Genomic DNA, 23,834 nt, shown 5'->3' with positions numbered 1-23,834 from the left:
CATGATATCAAGGGACCTGCCCCATGGATTGTTTCCCTCCAGAGATCCTAACAATAAGGCAGAAAAAGCCACTGTTGGGGCCAGTTGGCTTCAACAGTGCTTTCCCTGCCTGTTGCAACACTGCATTAAAAAGGGAAAATTCTACCCTTGTCTTTGCAAACTTTCCATTTGTGCTCTAATCAGAATCTATAAATCAGGACTAGAATCAGCGCAGGGTACTGCACCTTTGCTACAGCTCTAATCTCATTAGAATATCTCCTACTACACAGGTATGATAGTATTCCATTTTACATGTCAACTATCCAGGGATCTTTTCTTGAATGAAAATGCCAATTTTGTGCCAACTTGTGTTGCGAGCCTTTGCCCATTCTGAGCTGAAGTTAAACTCAGGAGTGCAAGGCTAATCTATTGAAATGTCTCCAAGCCTTTGCAAATTTACAACAAAAAAAATACGGGATGTTAACCAACTTGCCTGCCACTTAAATCAGATTCTGCATAAATTCTCACTCACCTAAAGCCCACATCCTCAATGACCTACTCGGACATCTGGTTATGAACTGCCTCAAATCCTAGTCCTCATCTCAATACTATATGGGAAACAGTCCTATCCTAATTTTGCAATTCCTCCAATATTCCAATCTCTGAAACATTGTTCCCTTGAATCCAACCACTTGTGTACCCTACTATTGGCAGCCTTGCCTCCAGCCCCTTCAGATCGCTCTTGCTTTCTAATCTTTCCTTTGGCTCGGTATCAGCCTGCTCACACCTCTGAAATGCCTTTGAGATACTAAAAGGTGCTTTAGAATAAATTATGTAGAAACACCTCAAAAGTTTTGTTAACGAATGGAAGGTCACACCAACTAGTTTTGACCCAATCAGGGTTCAGTAAATATTCCTCTTAAGAAGCAATCTTTTCTATCAATTTATTCTGTATCGGGGAGGAGGAAGCTTACCTAACAGCCGAGAATCTCTTTGCTTTGGCTTTATCCAAGAACTTTTTGTATTTAGCAATCTTTTCATCCAAATCCTGCAGTACTGGTTTTGGTTTTACTGATTTGCTCTCTAATTGAAGACTATTATCTTGAAGTTTATTTAGATCAGCCCCGGTTGATTCTTTTTCTACATTATCCTTGATTTCCTGCTCCTCATCCTCTGAGCAGCTCTCTTCATTGTCAGAAATGTTGACAGGTAGGAGGTCTGTCTCTGTAAATTCAGGTGCCACGTTGATTTTTCCAAAGTTTTGCCTAACTTGTGCAACAATTTGTTGTGTCACACTGGATTTTTCAGTTTTTATTAGTTCACTTTCTGCATTCACTTCTTCCGACTCCTTCGCTTGATTAACGTCGTTAGGTTCTTTGTTCACTTTCAATGTATCCAATAGCTATATATGAAAAAAAAGGAAAGCTATTAGAGGAAAGGGAGTCAGGCTACATGTGAGAATTTTGTGGAACACGAGATCAAATGTAAGTTACACGAAAAATCCAAACTAAATATTCTATACTGTAACCTCTCCAGTCCGGAACTCCAAATTGCAGAATTGTTTGGAAACGTTTTCACCTGGTCCTGCAACTCTCAGGATTGCTCCATTCGGCACTTCATCGAATCGCCGGCAAGCAAAATTCAGAGACATGCTGATGTGCCCAGAATGCAAAACAAGAACGGTCATGTGACTGAGCTGGGAAGGAGCCTGGCTGGTTCAAATGTTGCTATGTTTCTGTTCCCGTCTGCCCTGCACCGGCTTCTTATCCTGGACGGGTGCTTCACTGGGAATGGTAGCTAGATCAAAAGTTTGGGAAGCACTGGTAGAGGGTACAGGTCAGGTACGAACTTGATCTAACCTCAGGTGTCTTCAAACGTGTACTGAATGCATTGGCAGTTACAAGCCTTAAAGAACATTTCAAAAGGAATGTATTGCCTAATTGTTGATGATGCTCAATTTTATTCGGGAGCCGTTCACATTAGTATATCAGCCCATATTTTCAAAGGAGAAGATTTGAAAACGTGCATTTTCATGCCGTGACACTTATTTTGGTATGCCTCATGCCTCAGGTTATATATTTATATTCGGTTCACACATTGTGGTTAAGCATTTAGGGGAGGATGGCAGCATAACGGTAATGTAATTGGACTGGTAATCCAGAGACCCAGGCTAATCTCCGAGAACAAGGGCTCAAATCCCACCATGACAGCTGGTGGTATTTGAATTCACTTAATAAATGTGGAATATTAATGGTGATGGGGACCATAAAACAATTATCGATTGCCAGAAAATCCCATCCGTTTCACGAATGCTCTTTAGGGAAGGAATTAGTTGACCTATATATGTGCCTCCAGACCCACAGACTGCTATGTGGATGACTCTTAGCTGTTCTCAAATGGCCTAACAAGCTACTCCGTTCAAAGACAAGGATGGCAACAAATGATGGCCTTGCCAGAAATGTCCACATTCCATTAAAGAATATAGAAAAATCATTCTGATGTTATTCAATAATCCAGAAATGCCTTGGTTCCAAGCATTCTGGACGACAGAGGTTAAAGTGTACTTATGTTTTTGCATGAAAAATTGCAATCATGGAGGTACAGATCACATTAAACACCAACGCACCAATGAAAAACCAAACATACATAATGATTTGTGTAGCTCCAGCCTAAATAACTCTTAATTCAGGATTACTCATAAATATCTAGTTGTCAATCAAAGTTTTCCTGTTTGAAACAAATTTCCGACACCAACTGAATGTGAATAGCTTTTTATAAATATTGTGTGAAGAGAATGAATTGGCCCCTCAATCAATTTGCTTCACAGTGTATTTAGTGCAATGTTGAATCATTATAAAATTTTATACGCTTTGATAAAACAGATTTTATGCCATCTGTAACATTACCAGCAGTTCAAATTGTAATTGGCTGCCGAAAAGAAAACAATTCATTCACAGACTGTGAATTTCTAAGCAGATATTAAAAATCAAATTATTTTACATAGCTTTACTACCGTCACAAAATTAATATTAACAACTTTTAAAATCTTCTATTATTCCAGCGTTGCGACAATCTATAAAACAACTAGTACTGATGGCATTGAGGAATTTACTGGCAGTTATGTGCATCTATTCCTCCTGACTTAGATCAATATTTAACAAATTAAAATAAAAACAGACCGAGGAAAAATAGACAAATAATGGCCCTGAAGAGACGTCTCATTACACAGCTTTAAGGTTTGATGTTGCAGCGACATCTAGTTGATCTGAAACATTTCACTATACATGACAAGACACAAACATTTCAGAAATTTAGGTATTGAACATCACTATAGGTACTTCTGTGCTCTGGATATAAGCTGTCTTAAGGCAGATATTATGGAATCATGAATATTTATGTTCAATTCAGCCACTGAATTAATTCAAGGCTCAATTTAAAAAAAAATCAATTTCACAAAAGTTGCCTTCAAAGAGATTTCTGCAGCAAAAGACATCAGATGGTTCTAAAGGTAATCTCGACAACTGCTTCTCCCTCTTGAGAAGCCGAGCTCAAGTTTCCTGACATAATTGGAATAAGTTATCCTGTTTTTAAACAGCTCATTAACACCAGTGCCCAGCACAAATCAACACAGAAGTCATTGTTTATTTTGAAAGCAACAAAATGGTTTTATCAATCCTGCTCCATCCTATGCCCAGGTCAGGTTGGCAGAAATGACAAGTCACAAGTCACATTGGAATGATGCTCTGCAAACAGCAGGCAAACCGAGACCAGGCCAACCTTGGTCTTCAAGGGTTCCATTGATATAGTTCTAGCTCAAGAAGGTGAAGGGAGAGGGACTGTCCTTGGCATAAAGGTGGTATCTGACCAAATATGGCATCAAGGAGCCCTAGCAAAACTGGGGTTAATAGAAATCAGGGGGGAAACTCTGCACTGAATAATCACACCTAGCACAAAAGGAAGATTGTGATTGTTGGAAATCAACCATGTCAGTCTGAGACTTTGTTGCAAGAGTTCCTCAGGATCATTTCCAAGGCCCAAACATCTTCAGCTGCTCCATCATTGAAACTTTCTTCATCATAAGGTCAGAAATGGGGATGTTCACCGATGATTACACAATGGAGTTGCACCATTCGCGACTCCTCAGGTACTGAAGATGTCCACGTACCTGTGCAGCAAGAACTCGGGACAACATTCAGGTTTGGACTGATGAGTGGCAAGAAACATTCATGCCTCACAAATGCCAGGCAATGACCATCGCTAATGAGTAAATCGAAATATCTTTCCCTGACATGCAATGGCATTACCATCGCCAAAATCCTCACCATTAACATCCTGGCGGGGGGGGGGGGGGGGGGGGGGGGGGGGGAAGAGCACAAGTCAAGAATGTGATGGAATGTGAATGAATATTCTCCAGTTGCCTGGATGAGTGCAACTTCAACAACATTAAGAAGCTCGACACCATCTGGGACGTATCAGCCCACTCTTGATTGGCACCTCATCCGATAACTTAAACATCTACTCCCTCCATCACTGACGCAGTAGCAGCAGTGAGTACCATCTACATGATGCACTGCAGCAACTCACCAAGGCTCCTTAGGCTACACCTTCCAAACCCACAACCTCTACCACCTAGAAGCATCAGGGCAGATGCATGGGTACACCACCACCTGCAAGTTCCCCCTCCAAGCCCCCCCTCCAAGCCACACACCACTCTGATTTGGAACTATATCTCTGTCCCTTCATTGTCACGGAGTCAAAACTCCCTTCCTAACAGCACTTTGGGTATAGCTGCACTATATGGACAGCAGCAGTTCATTAATTCTATATCTTCCTGAAAATCAAGTTGCACCTAATATGGACAATACACACATCAACATGTATTTATATTTTGAGCACAATTTTTATAATCCAAAAATATGTTACCTGTGAATTTACTTCTGCATTTGGCGGTTTCACAAAGAAAGGTATTCGACCTCTTTGCCAATCATTCAGTACCATTTTGGCTACAGTTTGTATGTCTGGCTCTCCACCCTGGAAAACAATAAAAGGTGATAAATTGGAAACCAAAATTGGCCCTTGGAAGAAAAAGCAAGCATAAATACTATTGTTAACAGAACATAATAGTTACTAATCTTCCAAACTAAGAGACATTGCACTACAGACAAACATTTCCAAAGCCACGTTCAAACAGTGATCCAGCACTAATACACCTGCAATATGCAGTTGTTTTATATATCATGTTTAACCATTCCTTTGCATTCCATGGTGATTATCATTTTCTTTCTCAAGCATATAAACTAAGTTTTAAATGCTCTTATAAACTAAGTTTTAAATGTTCCTGTACTTTCACAATGTTGCTCAAACATTAGTTACCGCCTTTCCGTAATTTATTGTAAACCAGAATTTTCAAGAGTAATTGTAATGAATGCACCTATTCACTTTTAGGTTCCTCATGTACAAAATTTAGTTCCTTCTGTTGATGTGCACTGTACTGAATCTGAATGATTTAAAGTGGCACAATACAGTGGGTAATTAACACCATCAGCTCGAGCATTTTCTAAACCACTGTAAATGAAAAATTTATTGCGTCAAGCAATCAATTTAGACCAACATCCTACTACGCACAATACAAGTGTAGCTGTTTTGTATTTTCATCATCCAACTTGTCTTCTGGGTCTAATACTTAACAGCCGGCTGCACCAGACCACCAACATAATCTTATGTCACAGTCATCCTACCCACAGGGAGGTGGCCAACTTGGAAGATAAAAGTAGCTGCACTCAAAACTGTATTCATCAGTGCTCCATGACATTTGGCATTAATGCAAAAGAGCAATTTAAATAACCTCTTTGCTTTCAGATTTCTTCCAATGCATTTGGCAGAACTGTTAGGTAAATGGGGAAAATCTGTTATGTGGAATGGTAAGTGAAAACTTAATATCATTCTTTACTGCTGGCTTGCAAAACTTCCCCATTGGTCAAAGTTTATTTGTAAACCAATTGTCCTTTTATCCAAAAGCAAGATATTTAAACATTAGTAACATTAAGCTTCATTTATTTTGTTACTAAACAATTAGAAACCCAGGGATTTGGAACAGACACAATTTTTAATTTAATTTGGAAATAAAACAATTTTCTTTCTACCACAATTCATATCCTCCACAAAGCAGTTTTGCCAGTTACCAGTTTCTCTGAGCTTGCACTTGGAGCAGGCAGTTGTGAAGTACATCTTTATTCTCTGCATGCAGGTTAGTGGATGAAGTGTTTAACACTTCTTCACAGACTACATTTTAACAAGATATTATTCACTCAGTGTGTTTCAGAATGAGGTATGTATTAGTAATTTTGGAAACAATGACAAAATAATCACCTTCAATAGCTTCCCCATCCTGAACGCAAGCTTTTCTAAGAAATCCACTGCATGGCTCCAGCTATCTATCTTGTAGGTCTTACTGATATATTCGGATTTAGCTCTTTCCAGCACTGCAGCAATATGATCCTCAGGACATTTAATTTTCTCCACTTGAACCTGTGAGCGGAGGAATGGGAAAAATAAACCAATTTAGGTAGGCAGGGTCTCACAGACCCAGTCAGCATTGAGCCTTGCTCTGAACTTGGTTCCTAATCCAGTCAATAGTCAGAAAATATAGGAAGTGTAGGAAGTCACTGATGATCAACAGTAAATTACATCAACTTGTATATATACACAAGTCTTTAACACAAAACGCACTCAATGAACCCAGAGTGAGAATATTACAATCATGGATGCCAATGATCTAGAATAGGCTGATCCTTGTGTTCAACATGAACAGCTGCTTTCAGCATGAAACAATACGTCACATTAAGTTGACTAAAGCAGCCAAAATCATGGATAACTGCAAAGCAGTAATCTATTCATGGGTCAGATGAAAGACAACTACACTTAACCATCCAAGTTGTTCAATTTAAATGTCACGATTGTGTTACTACCTTATAATTACTTATATGAATCTATTATTCTCAATGTTAAGCACATAATCTACAAATAAAACACACATTTTCATGTTTCACTACATGTTCATTTCCAGGAAGCTGTAAAGGAAGTGATGATTTTCATGAGGTTTAAATGATTAAACTTAGTAATTCTTAGAATCACAGAATTCCATAGAATTATAAAGCCACAAATAATTATTCTCTCTCAACATGCTGTGCGCAGACAAGAGTGACTACACCAGCAGTACATGTCACTCAAGAGTGAGTAAGTGCAGTTGTTATATGTAGGTTGTATGAAAAGTACAGTTTCAATGTGTGGTGTATAGGAAGAGAGAGTTCAGCTTCTATGTCTTTGTCAGATTTTATACTGACTGGTCTTTTATTTTATACATGATGTAGGCAGATCAACACAAGTTTTTCCTTTCACTTCCAAATTGAATTAAAAATCGGTCTGTGAAATGGCAGCAGAGAGTAAGCACATGCACAGAATGGCTTTGATAAATGAGACATGACACATCCATAATGTAATTCATTGAATCAAATGTTGATATAAAACCCAAAACGTAGACATGACTGGTCATCCAATAACATGATGCAACAGCATGGTATCACAAAAAGTGTTGCGTATGACTGCTTGTGCTGCACTTTCAATAGGCAGAATTAGAACATAAAAACATAACAGACAGGGGCAGGAATAGATCATACACTCGCTCGAGCCTGCTTGGCCATTCAATGTCATGACTGATCATCTTCTACAGCTGCACTTTCCTGCTGCTGCCCATATCTCTTGATTTCCAAAATCTGTCTATCTCAGCTTTAAATATATTCAACTATGAACCAAAGTCAATCCGTTAGAATAGAAAATTGCAAACATTCACAACCGAGTGATGAAATTTCTCCTTATCTCAATTCTAAATGCTCTTTCCAAGCCTGAGACTGTAAAACTGTGTTGTAGATTCCCCAGCCAGGACAAAAAAAAAATTAGAATCTTAAATGAGATCATGTCTCATTCTCCTAAACTCCAGAATTTATTAGCACAATTTACTCAGCCTCTCATCCCAGAAACGAATCTGATGAACCTTTGATGTACCACCTCCTTATTCTTCCTCGAATATGGAGGCCAAAACAGCGCACAGTACTCCAAATGTGGTCTCAGTAGAGGGGACGCAGTGGCAGACATGACAATCCAGAGGAAAATGGATCTCCAGGTCACACATTAACAAAATCTGAGTGCTTTAACTCTACCTACTCACTGACAGCAGGAGACCCAGGTTATGGAAGCTCAAAGCTGAAGAACAAATAATAAATAGTTTGATTTAATGTATTTGAAATCCTCCCACAAGGTTTGGTAGCAACAGCAGCAACACAAAGGCCACACTTTGAGAGCAGAAAGTGAGGAGGGAGAAAGCAGAAATTCATGATCAAGTACAGAAAGATATTGTAACATATTTCTCTGACAATAAAAATATTCAACCTCGAAGTTGTCAATGTCCTTAGCAATTTTGTTAAGAAGAAAGGATGCCCATTTTTCTCTCAACGTACAAATTATTGCAAAATGGCATTATAAAGAGTTCTGCTGCATCATTATCATCTTACAAAAAGAACTCTTACTGCTGTTTCAGGTCACATCGACTTTGGTGAAAGTCATCAATGCAATTTACAGTTTTGTGCTTTATAGCTCACTTTGCTATTAAATCCATAATGATAATCCTATTGTTTTTCTAGAGCCATGTAACCTCAAAATTTAGACTTACCACTCCTTTCAACACAATTTCAGTCTCAGTATCCCCAGATGGATAGACAACACCAGGGCAATCAATTAGGAAAATACGTCGCATCAGTGTGATGTACTGCCAGACCTACAACAGGGAATGAGGGAAGACAGAAATTATTGCAGCATTTTATGTCATGAAATTATCACATTACACTGGAAATAAAAAATACAAAGAGCATACATTCCATTTGAATTATAGAAAATAAAATAACCAAGAGAAAAGCACACAATGGTCAAAGTTAATCAATGAATGCAAGTTAGTCATTTTGAGGTCTTCATGATCAAGTGAAGGATGGTAGTGTTGGAGAATGGAGCATTTTTCTAAGGCCCAGGTTAAGCACTCCTGGATTAAAGAAACAGACTAAAGTATTTTTCCACGGCGTCACAATGTAGCCTCATGTAACATGCCAATTTCCCACATGAGCTATCGTTAGAAGATTGGGATTGAATGTAAAAATACAAGAGATGTGACTCTACATTTCCAAGGGAGATTGTCGAAGTAAGCAGCTTATCCGAGATCAAATTGGACGAGTATCTTGGAGAGAAACACACTAGTAATTGTAACAGTTGACGTCTTTTACAGTTTCAAGAGTTTCTATGTTTCTTCAAGAGCATGTTATGCAAACTGGCTGCCCCTGGTGATAGCATCAGCCAGTACAATGGGGAATGAGCTAACTACCTGTTCTGAAAATCTTTAACTCCCAGCTGTTCCATTAGGATCAAAGTAAATCTGTTCACCAATCTATCATCTTCTAATAACAATCACCTTAATTGAGTGGATCTGGAAAAAATGCTAAATCTCACTTTCTAGACGCAGAATAAACCTTTTAGCTCCGTCAGAATGTGAGCTTATAATTCATATCACACAAAAGTAAAATACTGTGGATGCTGGAAATCTGAAATAAAAACAAAAAATGCTGGAAACAGTCATTAGATCAGGGAGCACTTGTGGAGAGAAACAGAAAACAAGTGCAGCAGGTTTGGGGAGACAAGTTGGAGTGACGTGAGCAGATAAATTGAGACGGTTGATGTCAAGCCAACAGTTTTCAACGGAAGGATCTAAAGAAGGTAAAAGGCCAGGAGCAGGGGTGGTTCAAGTGGAGGGAGAATATCGGAGATGGGTGAAGGCACTCATTAAGTTGGGGCAGACCACTGATCACATGTTGAGCTTGAAACTCATTGAGGTGGGGTTGTAAAGGGACAAAGCTGCAGCCTTTGGAATTGACAAAATGGTGACGGATGCATTTTTTATTTTTATTTCTTGCTAATCAGTCTTGTCAAACAAAAGAGGGTGTAAAATGACCACTTATTTACAAAAACCAGGCCAGTCCATTCAGCTGCAACACTGACCATGAGTCATTCGAAAATAGAGCAAGTTGTATTGATGACTCATGATTACCACACTTACTGAAATATCTGGGCAGGTGGACAGAGAGAAATTATATTTGAGTATTGCTGAAAAAAGCAACATGTTGTCAAAGCTTTTCATCTTGTACTGATCAAAACAGTTCAGAAGAATGTCAATAGTAAAGGGAACAATTTTACTGCACGAGAGGAGACTGCTGATTGGATGGCAAGTATACTCTGATTGGTAATGAGACAGGATAAAAGGTTTGACACAAATGAAAGCTTTAACAGTCACACACAGCAAGATCTTCGATTCAAATTCTCCTGTTGTTAGATTTGGTTAGACTTTCAAAGTTCTAGTTTTAGAAGATCTAGGTCAACGATACGTACCTTTGTTTCACCTGCAATAGGTGCAACATTGCAGACTTTCTTGGATCGAAGTGCATTAATGATAGAGCTCTTGCCAACATTAGGATAACCAATGAATCCCACACTTATCTGCTTTTTGTCACCGTGTAGCTGTTTCAAAAGGGAATAAATTACACACAATGTATTTATAATATTAGTTTGCTCTAAATTATAACAGGACAGGTAACAGTTTACACTGGATTTTTTTATCATTCTATGAAAAATTAATCCTCAGATATTCCTCTTTTAACTGCAGGGCTGTACAAAATATGTTCTTCCCCTCCCTTCTGTGTCTATTTTTGGAGGGAAAAAGGTGAGAGAGACAGAGAGAGGGGGAGAGAGTGCTCACGAACACATACAAGAACAAACAAACCACTAGGATTAAGAAGGAAGTTACCATTATATTAAATGGTAATTCCAGATTAATAAAAACGCTAGCGCAAACCAACAGTTTTGCTCCATCTTTCAAATTCTTAGTGCAGCAGCACATTTGGTCGCCCAGCATCTGGCAGTTACGAACCGATGTACTAAATGTAAATGCTTCTATTGTAAGGATCTTTAAAGTTCTCTTCACAAATAGAGCACCAATATTGTAACTTCCAAAGAAAAGAAATAAAGAATTCCAACAAATTAGAAAACCAGAATCTCATTAAAATAACACATTAATCTTCAAAAGCTGGAGTTCGGATCCATTACTAACTCCACAGGTAGGCTTTCAACATGTTGGCAAGAAGAAATCCAGAAAACCAGTTCATTCCTCAGGTGCAACATGGGGCTGTCTTTCCAATGTATTAAAAAATTACCTTTTATTTCTAGAAACGAGAGTTGAAAAATAATCCACAACCATTTAAATATCTCTCACAAAGCAAATCTTCAATTTACTAAAAAACAGGCACCAGCCTGCAGGATGTTCTGACTTTAAATACAGTTTGTTAGTGTTGATGGATATTCAATGGTTAAGCATCTGCTCAAGTGTTTTATACAATAGCTTGCACTTCTGTGTCTTTATAATGAATGACTGATAATTCTGACTTGAAAGGACTTTGGACTATTCAAGGGCAGTAGAATTTCTCAGCTTTTATTCGTAGAGATTTGGTCTCTGTGGTGAATCAAGACTTGCATTAATAAACAAATTCATAACATCTAAAAGTCCAGTCACTTATCAAAGGCTTCAGAAATGCAACCTACAGTAATCTCACACTGATTTATATCTTAGAGTATAATTCACCTTCTGTGCATTAATTACCCTGTAAGTAAATCTGACCAAGTAGTTTTGGCCTATATATATATAATATATATATTTATATATATATATTGGTCTGTCGTGTATGCTCATTTCCATCTTTCAGAAGGATGAGGAATAAACAGTGGCCATGATTGTCCATAATTGTGCAATCCTTTAATTATTTTAGATTTTTATGATCCTAGATCCGACCCAAGGTGCTGATACAGTCCGGTTAAGGACCAATAATGTTTTGTTTAACTTAGACGAAGTTTGAGATTCAAGACACTTACTCAGTGAACAAAGTTACAAGATTCCGTGGGTTCTGAACAAGCAAAACCAAACTTTACTCCAGAAGATCAGAAAGAGGAAACAATTTACAATATCCAGCCTATACTCTAATATTCATGGTTAATTGAGGTACAAGTGAATTAACATGTAAACTGTGGTTAAACAGACCACACTACACAATAAATGGCAGATGTGACTGAGACAGAGTCCATGGATTTCTCAATAGCCGACCCAACTGTCAGTAACTGCGAGTCAACAACCCCACTGAAACTCTGCCTCTCATGAGGGACTCCAGTCTTCACCATTGCAGATCTCACCTTGGAATTGTCTCCAAAATTGCTCAAAACACAAGATGGCATTAACAATGCCCACGTCCCAGAGTTTCAATCTCTTCGCCAGAGATTCCATTCCCCTTGATTCCCAAGTATACATTCAAGGACGAAATCTCACGCACAATTTCAGCTCTTCGGCTGCACGGAACAGAAGACTACTGCACCAAGGGGATTCCTTTGCTTCAATGGCACGCAGCACAGAGCCCCCAAACTTTTGTGGCCTTCTTGGATTTTCAGGGCCTCACTTGAGCTCGCTTCAATTACCAAGCCCACACATGAGCCTCTCCAGCCTGTTCTCTGCTCCTCTCTTTATAACTGAACTGGGACCATTTCCTGACTCTGTCCTATCCAGGACCTCTCCCATCTCCCTTTGGGGCTTCTGCCCTGTCCAGGGTACTTTCCTGAAGTGGAACAGCTCGCTCAGTCATCCGACCTGGGTTTTCACGTCGTTTTCCATTTCTCTGCTGGTGCATTGGCCCATCTTCAGCCCAAACAACTCAAAGACGAAGGCCCGTGCATGCGTAGCCTGCTCCTGGCTCAAGAACACAAAGCCCACCGCCGGTTTGTGCAACAGGCCTCTGGCATGTGCATGTGCAGAAACTCAAATCTGTTGGGAATGGTTGGTGCTAACTGCTGTCCTGGACGAGAAGGTAATCTACTGCTTATTTTAATGATCACCTATAATTCAGTTATCATAGAATTTACAATGCAGCAAGAGGCCATTCGGCCTATCGAGTCTGCACCGGTTCTCGGAAAGAGCACCCCACCCAAGCCCATGCCCCCACCCTACCACTGTAACCCCACCTCACTTTTTTGGTCACTTACGGCAATTATCATGGCCAATCCACCTAACCTGCACATCTTTGGACTGTGGGAGGCAACCGGAGCACCCGGAGGAAGCCCATGTAGACGAGGAGAATGTGTAAACTCCGCATAGACAGTGACCCAAGCCGGGAATCGAACCTGGGACCCAGGAGCTGTGAAGCAACTGTGCTAACCACTGTGCTACCGCGCTGCCCATAAATTATGAATACTCGTTTTATTTGTATTGTAAGGATCCTTCTGTTAATCCCAGTTTGTCTCTTGTTTGTTTCCTTTATGTTCTTTTGTTTTTGCTTTTAGAATTTTTGTACCTGAACAATTACTGGGACCTACACCTTTAAGAAGGACTTCACCTTTAATTTTAACAAAAAGGAATCTCAGCAGGATGACCCATCTTTATGGACTTGACTATCGTCCAATGAACCGATTACTTTGCCAAGCTCTTGGCTGATAGCATCAATCAGCATAGACTGACTGTTCAGGAATGTTCTACCAAGGACAGGAAGGCTTCATCTGTTTTTAAGTTTTGGTTTGATCAAGAAGCTGGAGGGCCACATCATTAATCCCTCTCTCTTATCTGATGGACTCTGTCTAAAGGTTCAAAGTAAGGACCTTTCCCTCTCTACAGCCAAGATTCACCTGCAAGGAAGTTCAGTCTTCTGCAAGCAGGGCCAGTTGTTTAAAGATCCCTCTTTAAAATCTCATGAGAAGAACTCTTGTTTTTCCTCAGTAAAACTAGGGGATATTCTGGTGGAGCTGGAAACAAATAGGAACTACACAGGCTTGAGGAAGATCTTCTGAGTGAAGGCCCAGGTTAATAAAAGTGAAAGCAACTCCCCAGAGAGAATCCTACAGCCGAGGGTACTGACTGAACACTCCTGTTAGGAGATGATCTCTAATCATACATTTGTGGCTTTGATCCTTAAGCATCCTGAAAGGACAGCTTGCTGCAACGATCTCAACATCCGAAGCAAGGACACTCACCTTCCATTTCATATTAATCCTCTTTATTTTTACCTCCCCCATCGTGTGTCTCTGTCTTGTGCGTGCTTGGGTAGAGGGCGAGACGGTAAAATGGGGAGCAGTAGATTAGCTGGTCTTTATTCTATTATAATTATTGCATATCACATCTCTATTGTTGTTATAAATAAACAGTTGTGTTTCACTTACAAATCTGATACTTGTAAGTCATTGGAGCAGTCGAGGGTCAAAAATCTCAGAAACGTTTTACGAATTAGTGGATAATGCACTTGGGATTCAGGGGCCTGTGGGACTGGAATTGACTGCGAATTAGCCCAGGGTGTCATAACAATTGTCATCTCAATTCAGCACCTCCTGCTGTGAATGAGGATTTTTCAATGAACCAAAACTGATTACACACCTAAATCGGATTAGTTCACCTGACATTAGTCAAACATTATCCACCTTTTATTGTTTTGCAGGGAAATAGCAGACTCATAAATGTGCATTATCCAAAATGTATCCATTTAGTATCATGCACAACAGACTTTCAAAATGCGTTTTATTTTCTATACCCTTTCTGTTGACACCCAAGTCAGTATTTTCGTAAAGACCTCTTACCTTCCCAAACTGCCGCAAAAGTTGGATGAGAGCTCCTTTCCCAAAGGGATTGGTGAGGCTGGCATGAAAGGCTAGAGTTGGATGTTGTTGCGATAGGATAGCAACCCATCGTTTCTAGGATACAGAGAATTAAATTGTTCATTTCTAATACTGTGTCTTCGGTAAACATGTCACTTGCAGAATCATTCTTTTCTTTCAGCACTTCATTGTAAAAAAACGTACGTGCTCAACTAATATCGCAGAGCTTCTTGCTAAATCTATATGAAATAATATCCTATTGATTGCTCAATTGTTCAACTACTTCAATAATCAGTGAAGCTTTTTAAGTGTTTTTAATTCATCATTAGGTTATTCAGAACTGATCTGCTCAAATGGCGAGCCAGAATCCAGGCCAAAAATATCTTAAATCAGGTCTCAAACTCACTCCACCATAGGGTATGCACAGATTCCCCACTTCTTGAATTACCGTGATTCATTCCTACATACCGTTTGAGGGTCTGACTTTGGTGGTACCGTGACATTGCATGATAGTTTTGCAAGGTCTTCAATTCACAACAAAATATCAGGTTGCTAATATCACGCAGTGTAACTTCAACCCATTCACACTTCCTAGGCAATTCCAGACTCTATGGCACTAACACTTGGATCAATGGACTAAATTATCATCCTGATATAGAATTGCAAAGAAGTACTAAATGTATTAAGCACAACAAAAGCAGTGTGTATGATAATCAATTTTCATATTTCAAAAACTGAGGCAAGAGCTTTATCAAACCATTTTGGTGATGCATTGCATTATTTTAGCAATGTGTCTTTAAAAGGCGCGTACTTCCAGTACTTCCCCCCCGAGCGGAGAAACTACATCTTCTGCGCAGCCTTCAACACGTCATCGATGAAGACGAACATCTTGCCAAGGTCATCCCCACACCCCCACTACTTGCCTTCAAACAACCACGCCACCTCAAACATACCACTGTTTGCAGCAAACTACCCAGCCTTCAGAACAGCGACCACGACACCACACAACCCTGCCATGGCAATCTCTGCAAGATGTGCCAGATCATCGACATGGACACCACCATTACACGCGAGAACACCACCCACCAGGTACATGGTACATACTCCTGCGACTCGGCCAACGTTGTCTACCTCATATGCTACAGGAAAGGATGTCCCGAAGCATGGCACGTTGGCGAGACCATGCAGACGCTACAACGGATGAACGGACATCGCGCGCCAATCGCCAGGCAGGAATGTTCCCTTCCAGTCAGGGAACACTTCAGCAGTCAGCTTCTGATTTTCGGGTAAGCGTTCTCCAAGGCGGCTTTCAGGATGCGCGGCAACGCAGAATCGCCGAACAGAAACGTATAGCCAAGTTCCGCACGCAAGAGTACGGCCTCAACCGGGACCTTGGATTCACGTCGTATCACATTCCTCCCCCCCCCCCCCCCCCCCCCCCCGGCAATCTGGCCTGGGCTTGCGAAATCCTACCAACTGTCCTGGCTTGAGACAATTCACACCTCTTTAACCTGTGATTATCCCTCTCTCTAATTGCTCCATCTGGACCTGTAAAGACTTAATTACCTGCAAAGACTCGCATTCAAGGTATCGTCTTGCATCATTGACTTGGTCTATATATACACACACGTTTCTGGAACCCACCTCCTCATCATCTGATGAAGGAGTTGTGCTCCGAAAGCTAGTGATTCGAAACAAACCTGTTGGACTTTAACCTGGTGTTGTAAGACTTCTGACTGTCTTTAAAAGAAAATACAGAACGGGGCTTATAATTCACAATTTCCATTTTGAGAATTTGCTTTTTGAGCTCGGCCATTACATGTATCAGAAGATGCCACTTTTCCCACACTAAAAGTAAGGTAATCATATTCCAATGCAGAAGTTTTAAGCAAAATGACAATCAAAAACTTACAGTTGCCCAGGTAGGTACAAGGTCACACTTGTTGAACACAAATACCAAATGTTTCCACGGCTTTTCCTTCTTTATGTAAGCCTCTATATGGGGTGAGCGTGTTCCTATTGGATCTCTAGCATCCAGCACTTGGATTATGACATCTGATGAATCAATTACCTAACAAAAATGAATATTTATTTTGTTAAATGGGTAAAAAGAAAACCATATTTGCCAATTTTCAGGCAAAGAAACATGCTAGTCCTCAGCCTACACTGAAGCATCATAGAATCCCTACAGTGCAAGAGGCCATTTGGCCTGTCGAGTTTGCACCGACCCTCTGAAAGAGCACTCTAACCTCAAAACACTCCCCGCAGTATCCCCGTAACCTAACCTACAGGTCAATTTTAACATGGCCAATCCAGCTAACCTGCACAACTTTGAACTGTGGAAAGAAACCGTTGCAGCCGGAGAATACCCATGCAGACACCGGAAGAATGTGCAAACCCCACACAGACAGTCAGCCAAGGCCAGAATTGAACCCGGATCCCTGGAGCTGGAAGGCAGCAGTACTAACAACCGTGCCACCGTTCTGCCATTCCATTCAAATGGTGTAAATTATTAAAGTGATAAAACGTTTATACATTTTGTATAAAACAGGTGATGGAAAAAACCAGAAGACATGACGAAGGCCACCTAGTAGATCAGAAAGTAATGATCTTTATTAGCATCACAAGTAGGATTACAGTAACACTGCAATAATGTTACTGTGAAAATCCCCAAGTTGCCACACTCAGGTGCCTGTTCGGGTACACGGAGAGAGAATTCAGAATGTCCAATTCATCTAACGGCACGCCTTTCGGGACTTGTGGAAGGAAACCGGAGCATCCGGAGGAAACCCACGCAGATATGGGGAGAATGTACTGACTCCGCACATGGTGACCCAAGCCGGGAATCAAACCCGTGTCCCTGGTGCTGTGAAGCAACAGTGCTAACCACTGTACTCAACAGGTGAGGCAGCATCTGCAAAGAGAATAGTTAATGATTCAGGTCTGTAGCCTGCTAAGTATTTCTAGCATCCACAGTGTATTCAGCTTTTCAATTTTAATCAAGTCCCTGTTTGGTGTGCAGCTTGACGTTTCATTATGCAAACATAGCAGAAAATTGTCTAAGGAAATCACTCAACCCCATTTACAGACTGTGTGGAAAAAAAGAATGTTTTATAATAAATATAAATGACGTCTAAAGAAACTTTTGAAAAACAATGATGGCATTTAATTCAGAGGTGTCCCCATTATAATTCTTATTGATAAGTCGCTATTTAGCTGATAACGTCTGATTATTTGGTTTCCAATAACACTTAAATTATGTTAACTGCCAATGCCCAATAAGACACCCATTGATATTCATAAACAAAACACCTACCTTGTATAGCTCACCCCATATTCTTTTGGATTGTCCTTTTTTGAAGATTTCTTCTCGGACTTCATCCCTAAACAAAAATTGAAATTAATAGTGCTTAATCTGCAATAATATTGCAGTCAACTATCCATTTTCCCTTCCAAGTCACACATCATAGTGACTTGGCTACTTAACACTATTCTTTCATCATTGACAAACTAAAATCTGAGTACACCCTACCCAACTGCATTGTGCAAATGCCTTCAGCATATAGATTGGTGCAGTTCCACAAGACAATCCACTACAACTTCCTCTTGGGCAGTCCTTTCAGTGTCGAGTATGATCTGCTTCCACTCCGGGCAGGTGGATTTTGTAGTGGTTGAATAGTCTGATCCTGGATCCGCAGACTCTGCCACAGGTCGGAGAGGTGGGTGGATGGGATGCTCTGGATTCTGTGCTCTCCTTCCGCTCTTTACGCTTGGCCTCTGCGTGTTCCACCCTACGACGCTCAAGGTGATCGGCACCTTCGTGAATGCTTTTTCTCTGGTTTGTGCGTTTTAAAGGCCAGCGATTCGCATGCGTCGGTGGAGAAGTTGTATTTATTTAGAGAGGCTTTCAGAGTGCCCTTGCAGCATTTCCTCTGCCCCCTAGTGATTGCTTGCCATTGCAGAGCTCCAAGTAGAACGCTTGTTTTGGGAGTCTTGTATCGGGCATGTGCGCAATGTGGCCTGCCCATCGCAGGTGGTCAAGCATGACCAGTGCCTCGATACAGGTGATATTGGCATGGCAGAGGACACTCACGTTGGCACGCCCATCCTGCCAGTGGATTTGCAGGATTTTACGAAGGCATCATTGATTATATCTCTTCAAGGATTGAGGTGTCTATTGTATAATTGTCCTTTTTTCTGATGCATAAAAGAAGTTGGGACCATGGCTCCTCTGTAGACCATGAGCTTGGTTCCCGGCTTGAAGTTTTGGTCTTTGAATACACTGTTCCTCAGGTGCCAAAGACTACACTGGCGCATTGGAGTTGATATTGGATTTCGTCGTCAAATGTCTGCTCGCACCGAGAGGACGCTCCCGAGGTATGGGAAATGATCTACATTGTCCAAGGGTTCTCCGTGGATATTGATAGTTTGGGGGCAGTTTTGTGCGGTAGGAGCAGGCTGGTAGAGAATCTTTGTTTTCCAGGATGTTTAGCCTGAGACCCATTCTCTCATATGCCTCGGCGAATGCGCACATGGTTTGTAGCTCGGTCTCTGAATGTGCGCACACAGACGTTGTCTGCCAACTGCAGCTTGGTGACAGGAGGTTGGGGTGGTCTTAGTTCTGACCCAGAAGCATCAGAAGTTGAACAGTTTCCCACTTGTCTAATAGGTTAGCTCCACTCCAGCAGGGAACTTCAGGGTGATGAGGAGTGTTGCTGCAAGGAAGATGGAAAAGAGCGTTGGTGCGATGACAAGGCTCTATTTGACCCCAGTTTTCACATGTATTGGGTCAGTGGTGTTTCTGTTGGTGAGGGTCACAGCTTGTACATCATCGTGGCGCAGGTGGAGAATGGTGATGTATTTCTGCGGGCAGCAGAATTTGAGGAAGATGTGCCACAATCCCTCACGATTGACAGGAGTCGAAGATCTTTGCGAGATCGAAGAAGGCCACGTGGGGAGGTTGATGCTGCTCCCAGCACTTTCCTGGATTCTAGAAGTATAGATGGGCAATAAATGCACATCTCATCCAGTGCCACCAACACCACAAAATTAACACTTTCTTTTAAGACGATCACTCTCGGCATCAAATCGCCCAGGTTTAAATCTTACCCCGTAATGAAAAGCTGAAACGGAGCTCAAATATTCACAAACAGTGCTCTTCAATACACAAATGTTGCTCAGAGTGTGTCTTGGGGCACTTTCTGCCCTACCAAGAACTGACCTACTTAGAAATCTTTCCCATAGCAAGCCAGCTGAAATTGGAAACTTAGGCTATGACATATCCTACCACTCCTATCCAGCGTGGTAATGATGAAACGCACTGTATTAGCCTGAGATGTAGCATCTTTTTCAGCCTTTGCAGCAACTTTAAGGTTTTCTTCATGACAGACAAAGTAAATTTTGAAAATGTAATGAGTGGAATATAGCATTTGACCACTACTGATATTGACAACATAGATGTAAAATCATAGTGAAGCTTTGTATTATCAAAATGTGTGATTTTTCCGATAAACATTGAGTAATTGTTAAGATATTTCGACATTATCTTTGTAATTTGAGAATCAAATTTTCAAATTAACAAAAATACTTGCGTTTGCCTCAGATATGATGAAAATTTCAATAATAAATCTGCAATATCCAAAAACATGCGGTACATTAGTGCATCTTAACACGTCAGGTGCCGAGAATTCACACACCGTACTCCAGTATCTTCCACAACTAGATCTCGGTCCTTTTCTAGATCATATTCTTCTGCCAATGTTTCAGCTTTTTCCACCAGACTCTGCACATCACATACACCAAGATTTGGTCTCTTTCGCTGAGCTTTCGGACCAAAGGTTGTTTCAAATGTCTCTGTATCCAGAATATGTACTCTTGAATTCTGCAAGCAAATAATTTTCCTTTAAGCATTCATTACTTTGAAACATACATATCTACCCAAATATATCAATATACTCAAATACAACCTCCCCACACAAGCTCAGTGAACAACTTACTGCCAAGCGCATATCGAGAATCAGGGTAAAATGGGAGATTACAAATTGCAATCAAAAGGGTAGACTTTAGATTTCATTGTCTGAACAGCAATCAGGTGGAATGGAGTTGGCGCAGCGCACAAGCAATAGAAGCTGCCTAATTACTATCAATGGGATGATTACCAGTCAACATAAAAATATATTGATCCTGCCTATCTTAGAAAGGTTATGAAGATTACACTCCTGATAATTATTAAGGGGCTGATTTAGCACAGGACTAAAGAGTTGGCTTTGAAAGCAGACCAAGGCAGGCCAGCAGCACGGACAATTCCCGTACCAGCCTCCCTGAACAGGCACCGGAATGTGGTGACGAGGGGCTTTTCACAGTAACTTCATTTGAAGCATACTTGTGACAATAAGCGATTTTCATTTCAAACTCCACTGAAAAAAATGCATCAGTGGATATTATTTGAGAAAACAACTGAACTTGACTGCTTTGCCAACGCATATCATCCAAACTCAGAGAATGTTCACTTGTTAAGGTACGCAAGGAGTGCCTGCATCTGCCACCTTCAAAAAAGCAGAGGAATTCAAAATTGTAATTATTTATCTTCCAAATGGATAAATTTCCATTAATATAATTCCTCATACGGTTGAAAAAGCGGTCAGCTTTAATAAGCAAGATGAATATTTTCAGCACAAGAACTTAAGACTCAAAGATGTTAAAGAATTTACTCTACAAATTTGCCAACCATAGCTGGTGGAAATGCTGTGCTAGGAGCAGCGTAGGAATTTGAAAACTTCCCCATCTGCTTTAGCTCAACTCATGGGGAATTTTTACAATCACCTTTTGTTTTGACTATAAACTTTAAAATAAACTATGGCTAAGGTAGAAAAAGAAATGTTTTTATAATAGCCATCTACGTCAAGACATGCCTTGGAGCAAAAACAGCAATTCGGACTTGGAGAATTCTGCTTTTTAATCACAATCATTGAGACAAACATAAAAAAAGATGCAGGTAACACAGAATGTCAAGGATCTAAACATAAGTGGAAGTTTCCAGCCTAGGCTATCCAAAAACCTTCATTTCAACCATGGATGTATGCTGATTCTAGACCTAGAGCAGAACTTTCATCATGCCCTAGAAACCACGTTGGGAAAGATTAATTGTAGAGTGAAGCAAATATGAACGTATACAACTGCCATGTTCAAGAGGCTCAGGAAAGGCACCATTAGTGACCAACATTTACAGACTGCAGTAACAAACAATGCATATTATTTCATTCTGGGATTTCATCTAACACTTAACATCTACAGAGAAAAAAAAAGTAATTTCCTTCCATGAACAGTCTCCTGCAAATGAAAATATGTACCTTACATGTTGTAAGTGGAATGGCATGTCACGGAACTAACCAGTTCCTCTGCATTTTAATATGGTAACAGAACATTACATTTCAGGTTAAAACTCATGGTCAGGTTTGTTTTCAAGTCAGGTAATTACACACAGGTAAAAACACATTGCAAATTACCCCAATGGCACAAAAACTTTAAAAGTAATATGACTCCACAATGGTTAAAACATTTTTCTCAGTCTGATATTCTTCAAACTTTTTGGAAAAACAATTTTTCAAGGATTTCAATATGAAATGTGGGCGATGCAATTCCAGAAACTGCAAGCGTTAATTCTAGAAACCAAATGAAAAGTTCATACATACTACAGTCCAAAAAGTATTCAAATAAAGAAAAATCAATATAGTTCACCAGCATATCTTGTGCACAAAACTGCTTGAAGAGCAGCTGCTCACACCATTTCCAGGTCTCTCACATTTCTCAATATTTTGCTCATTAATTGCGTAAGCTAACCCACAGATCAAACTGCATACTTGGACCTCGCAGAGAGCTAACCTCTGACAACTAACTTGAAGATAAGCAGCTTCCACTTTAATATCCATTTCTGAAATAAGTTGTACTGTGCCTAAAGATACAGAAGATTATGTTATTTGGCAGAGGACAAAATTCTACACTTGTAAAAGTTTATACATACTAATTCTGTGAAAAAAATATCTTCACGTGATTAGTATGAAGAGCAAATGCTGCAAAATTATTTTACGATTACCAGTGGGGTCTTGCTTTAACTAATGGTTTAAAAATTTGAATTTCAGCTCTGGATCTCGATATCAACTTTCTGCACAGTTCTGTATATGGGCAGTTAGTACACCGTCACTCCTGAAAATGCACAACTCACAATGATTTCTGACTACCGTTATCATCTTCTCAAGGGCAATTAGGGATGGGCAATAATGCCGGCCTAACCTACAACGGCCACATTCCATGAAAGAATAGAAAAGACCTCCATGGCTGTTGAAAAATAACATTTGCCAGAAAAGATCAGAATGCTTTACTTATTTATGTTTTTGATTAAATTGTGGCAAATGCCAAAGGGCAAAAATATCTTAGAAGTATCCCACAAATTCCTTTGAAAGAAAACCCTGCTTTAAAGGAATTAGTCACGCATCTCCTCAAAAGTTCTAAAGGTTCTTTTGAATCATTCCAAATGTGGCTGCATCAGGATAAAATGCTTTATTTCAAGGGAAGTTATACCTATATTGAATGTGACTTCAAACAGGATATAACTGTCACAAGGCTGAAGCTTAGGATACTACTGAACGGCATCACAAAAAAAGGCATTCAAAAATACAACAGTCCAAAAGCCACAAGTTGTACTGTTGATTAAAAGAACAAGAGTTTAATTATTTCCAGCCAGCATTGCATTTAGGCCTCTCCGGAGCTTTTTTCCCCAATTAGGATTCACTATTTAACTTTTAGATTCCCACTTAGAATTGATAAGATAAACCTTTTGACACTTTACTGCCTCCCAAATACACAGTCATCATCGGGAATATGCCATCAGGGTTTGCATCACCACAGCCAGTGAACGCAAAGAAATCAGACATAAATGTAGATTAACTGAGATGGGAAAGAACCAGAGCATTTTGGGGGGCATATTTCTGAATTTTAAGTTAATTGAATTTTAGGCACAAGCAGCGAGAAATCTAGATGCTGCAAATACTCTCCATTTCAGTTGATATGCAATGGTGTATTAAAAACTGCGA

The 23,834-nt window shown here is 40.1% G+C and overlaps 1 protein-coding gene across 1 annotated transcript in view; it reads right to left on the bottom strand.

The window, feature by feature from the left end:
* gnl2 (guanine nucleotide binding protein-like 2 (nucleolar)) overlaps window positions 1-23,834 on the bottom strand; it is a 43,120-nt gene that overhangs the window by 5,337 nt on the left and 13,949 nt on the right. Inside the window, exons 5-13 of the mRNA XM_038801185.1 lie at window positions 20,442-20,626; window positions 18,062-18,128; window positions 16,658-16,816; window positions 14,728-14,841; window positions 10,462-10,590; window positions 8,705-8,809; window positions 6,349-6,507; window positions 4,903-5,010; window positions 954-1,381 (exon numbers count right to left, since the gene is read on the bottom strand). Coding sequence (XP_038657113.1) covers window positions 954-1,381; window positions 4,903-5,010; window positions 6,349-6,507; window positions 8,705-8,809; window positions 10,462-10,590; window positions 14,728-14,841; window positions 16,658-16,816; window positions 18,062-18,128; window positions 20,442-20,626 — 1,454 coding nt within the window. The remainder of the gene's footprint in view (window positions 1-953; window positions 1,382-4,902; window positions 5,011-6,348; window positions 6,508-8,704; window positions 8,810-10,461; window positions 10,591-14,727; window positions 14,842-16,657; window positions 16,817-18,061; window positions 18,129-20,441; window positions 20,627-23,834) is intronic.

This window comes from Scyliorhinus canicula, chromosome 1 (genome assembly GCF_902713615.1).
Source record: "Scyliorhinus canicula chromosome 1, sScyCan1.1, whole genome shotgun sequence".
NCBI classification, from domain to species: domain Eukaryota; kingdom Metazoa; phylum Chordata; class Chondrichthyes; order Carcharhiniformes; family Scyliorhinidae; genus Scyliorhinus; species Scyliorhinus canicula.
Note: the sequence above shows the minus strand (reverse complement) of the source record. Positions and strands in the feature narration are given on the sequence as shown.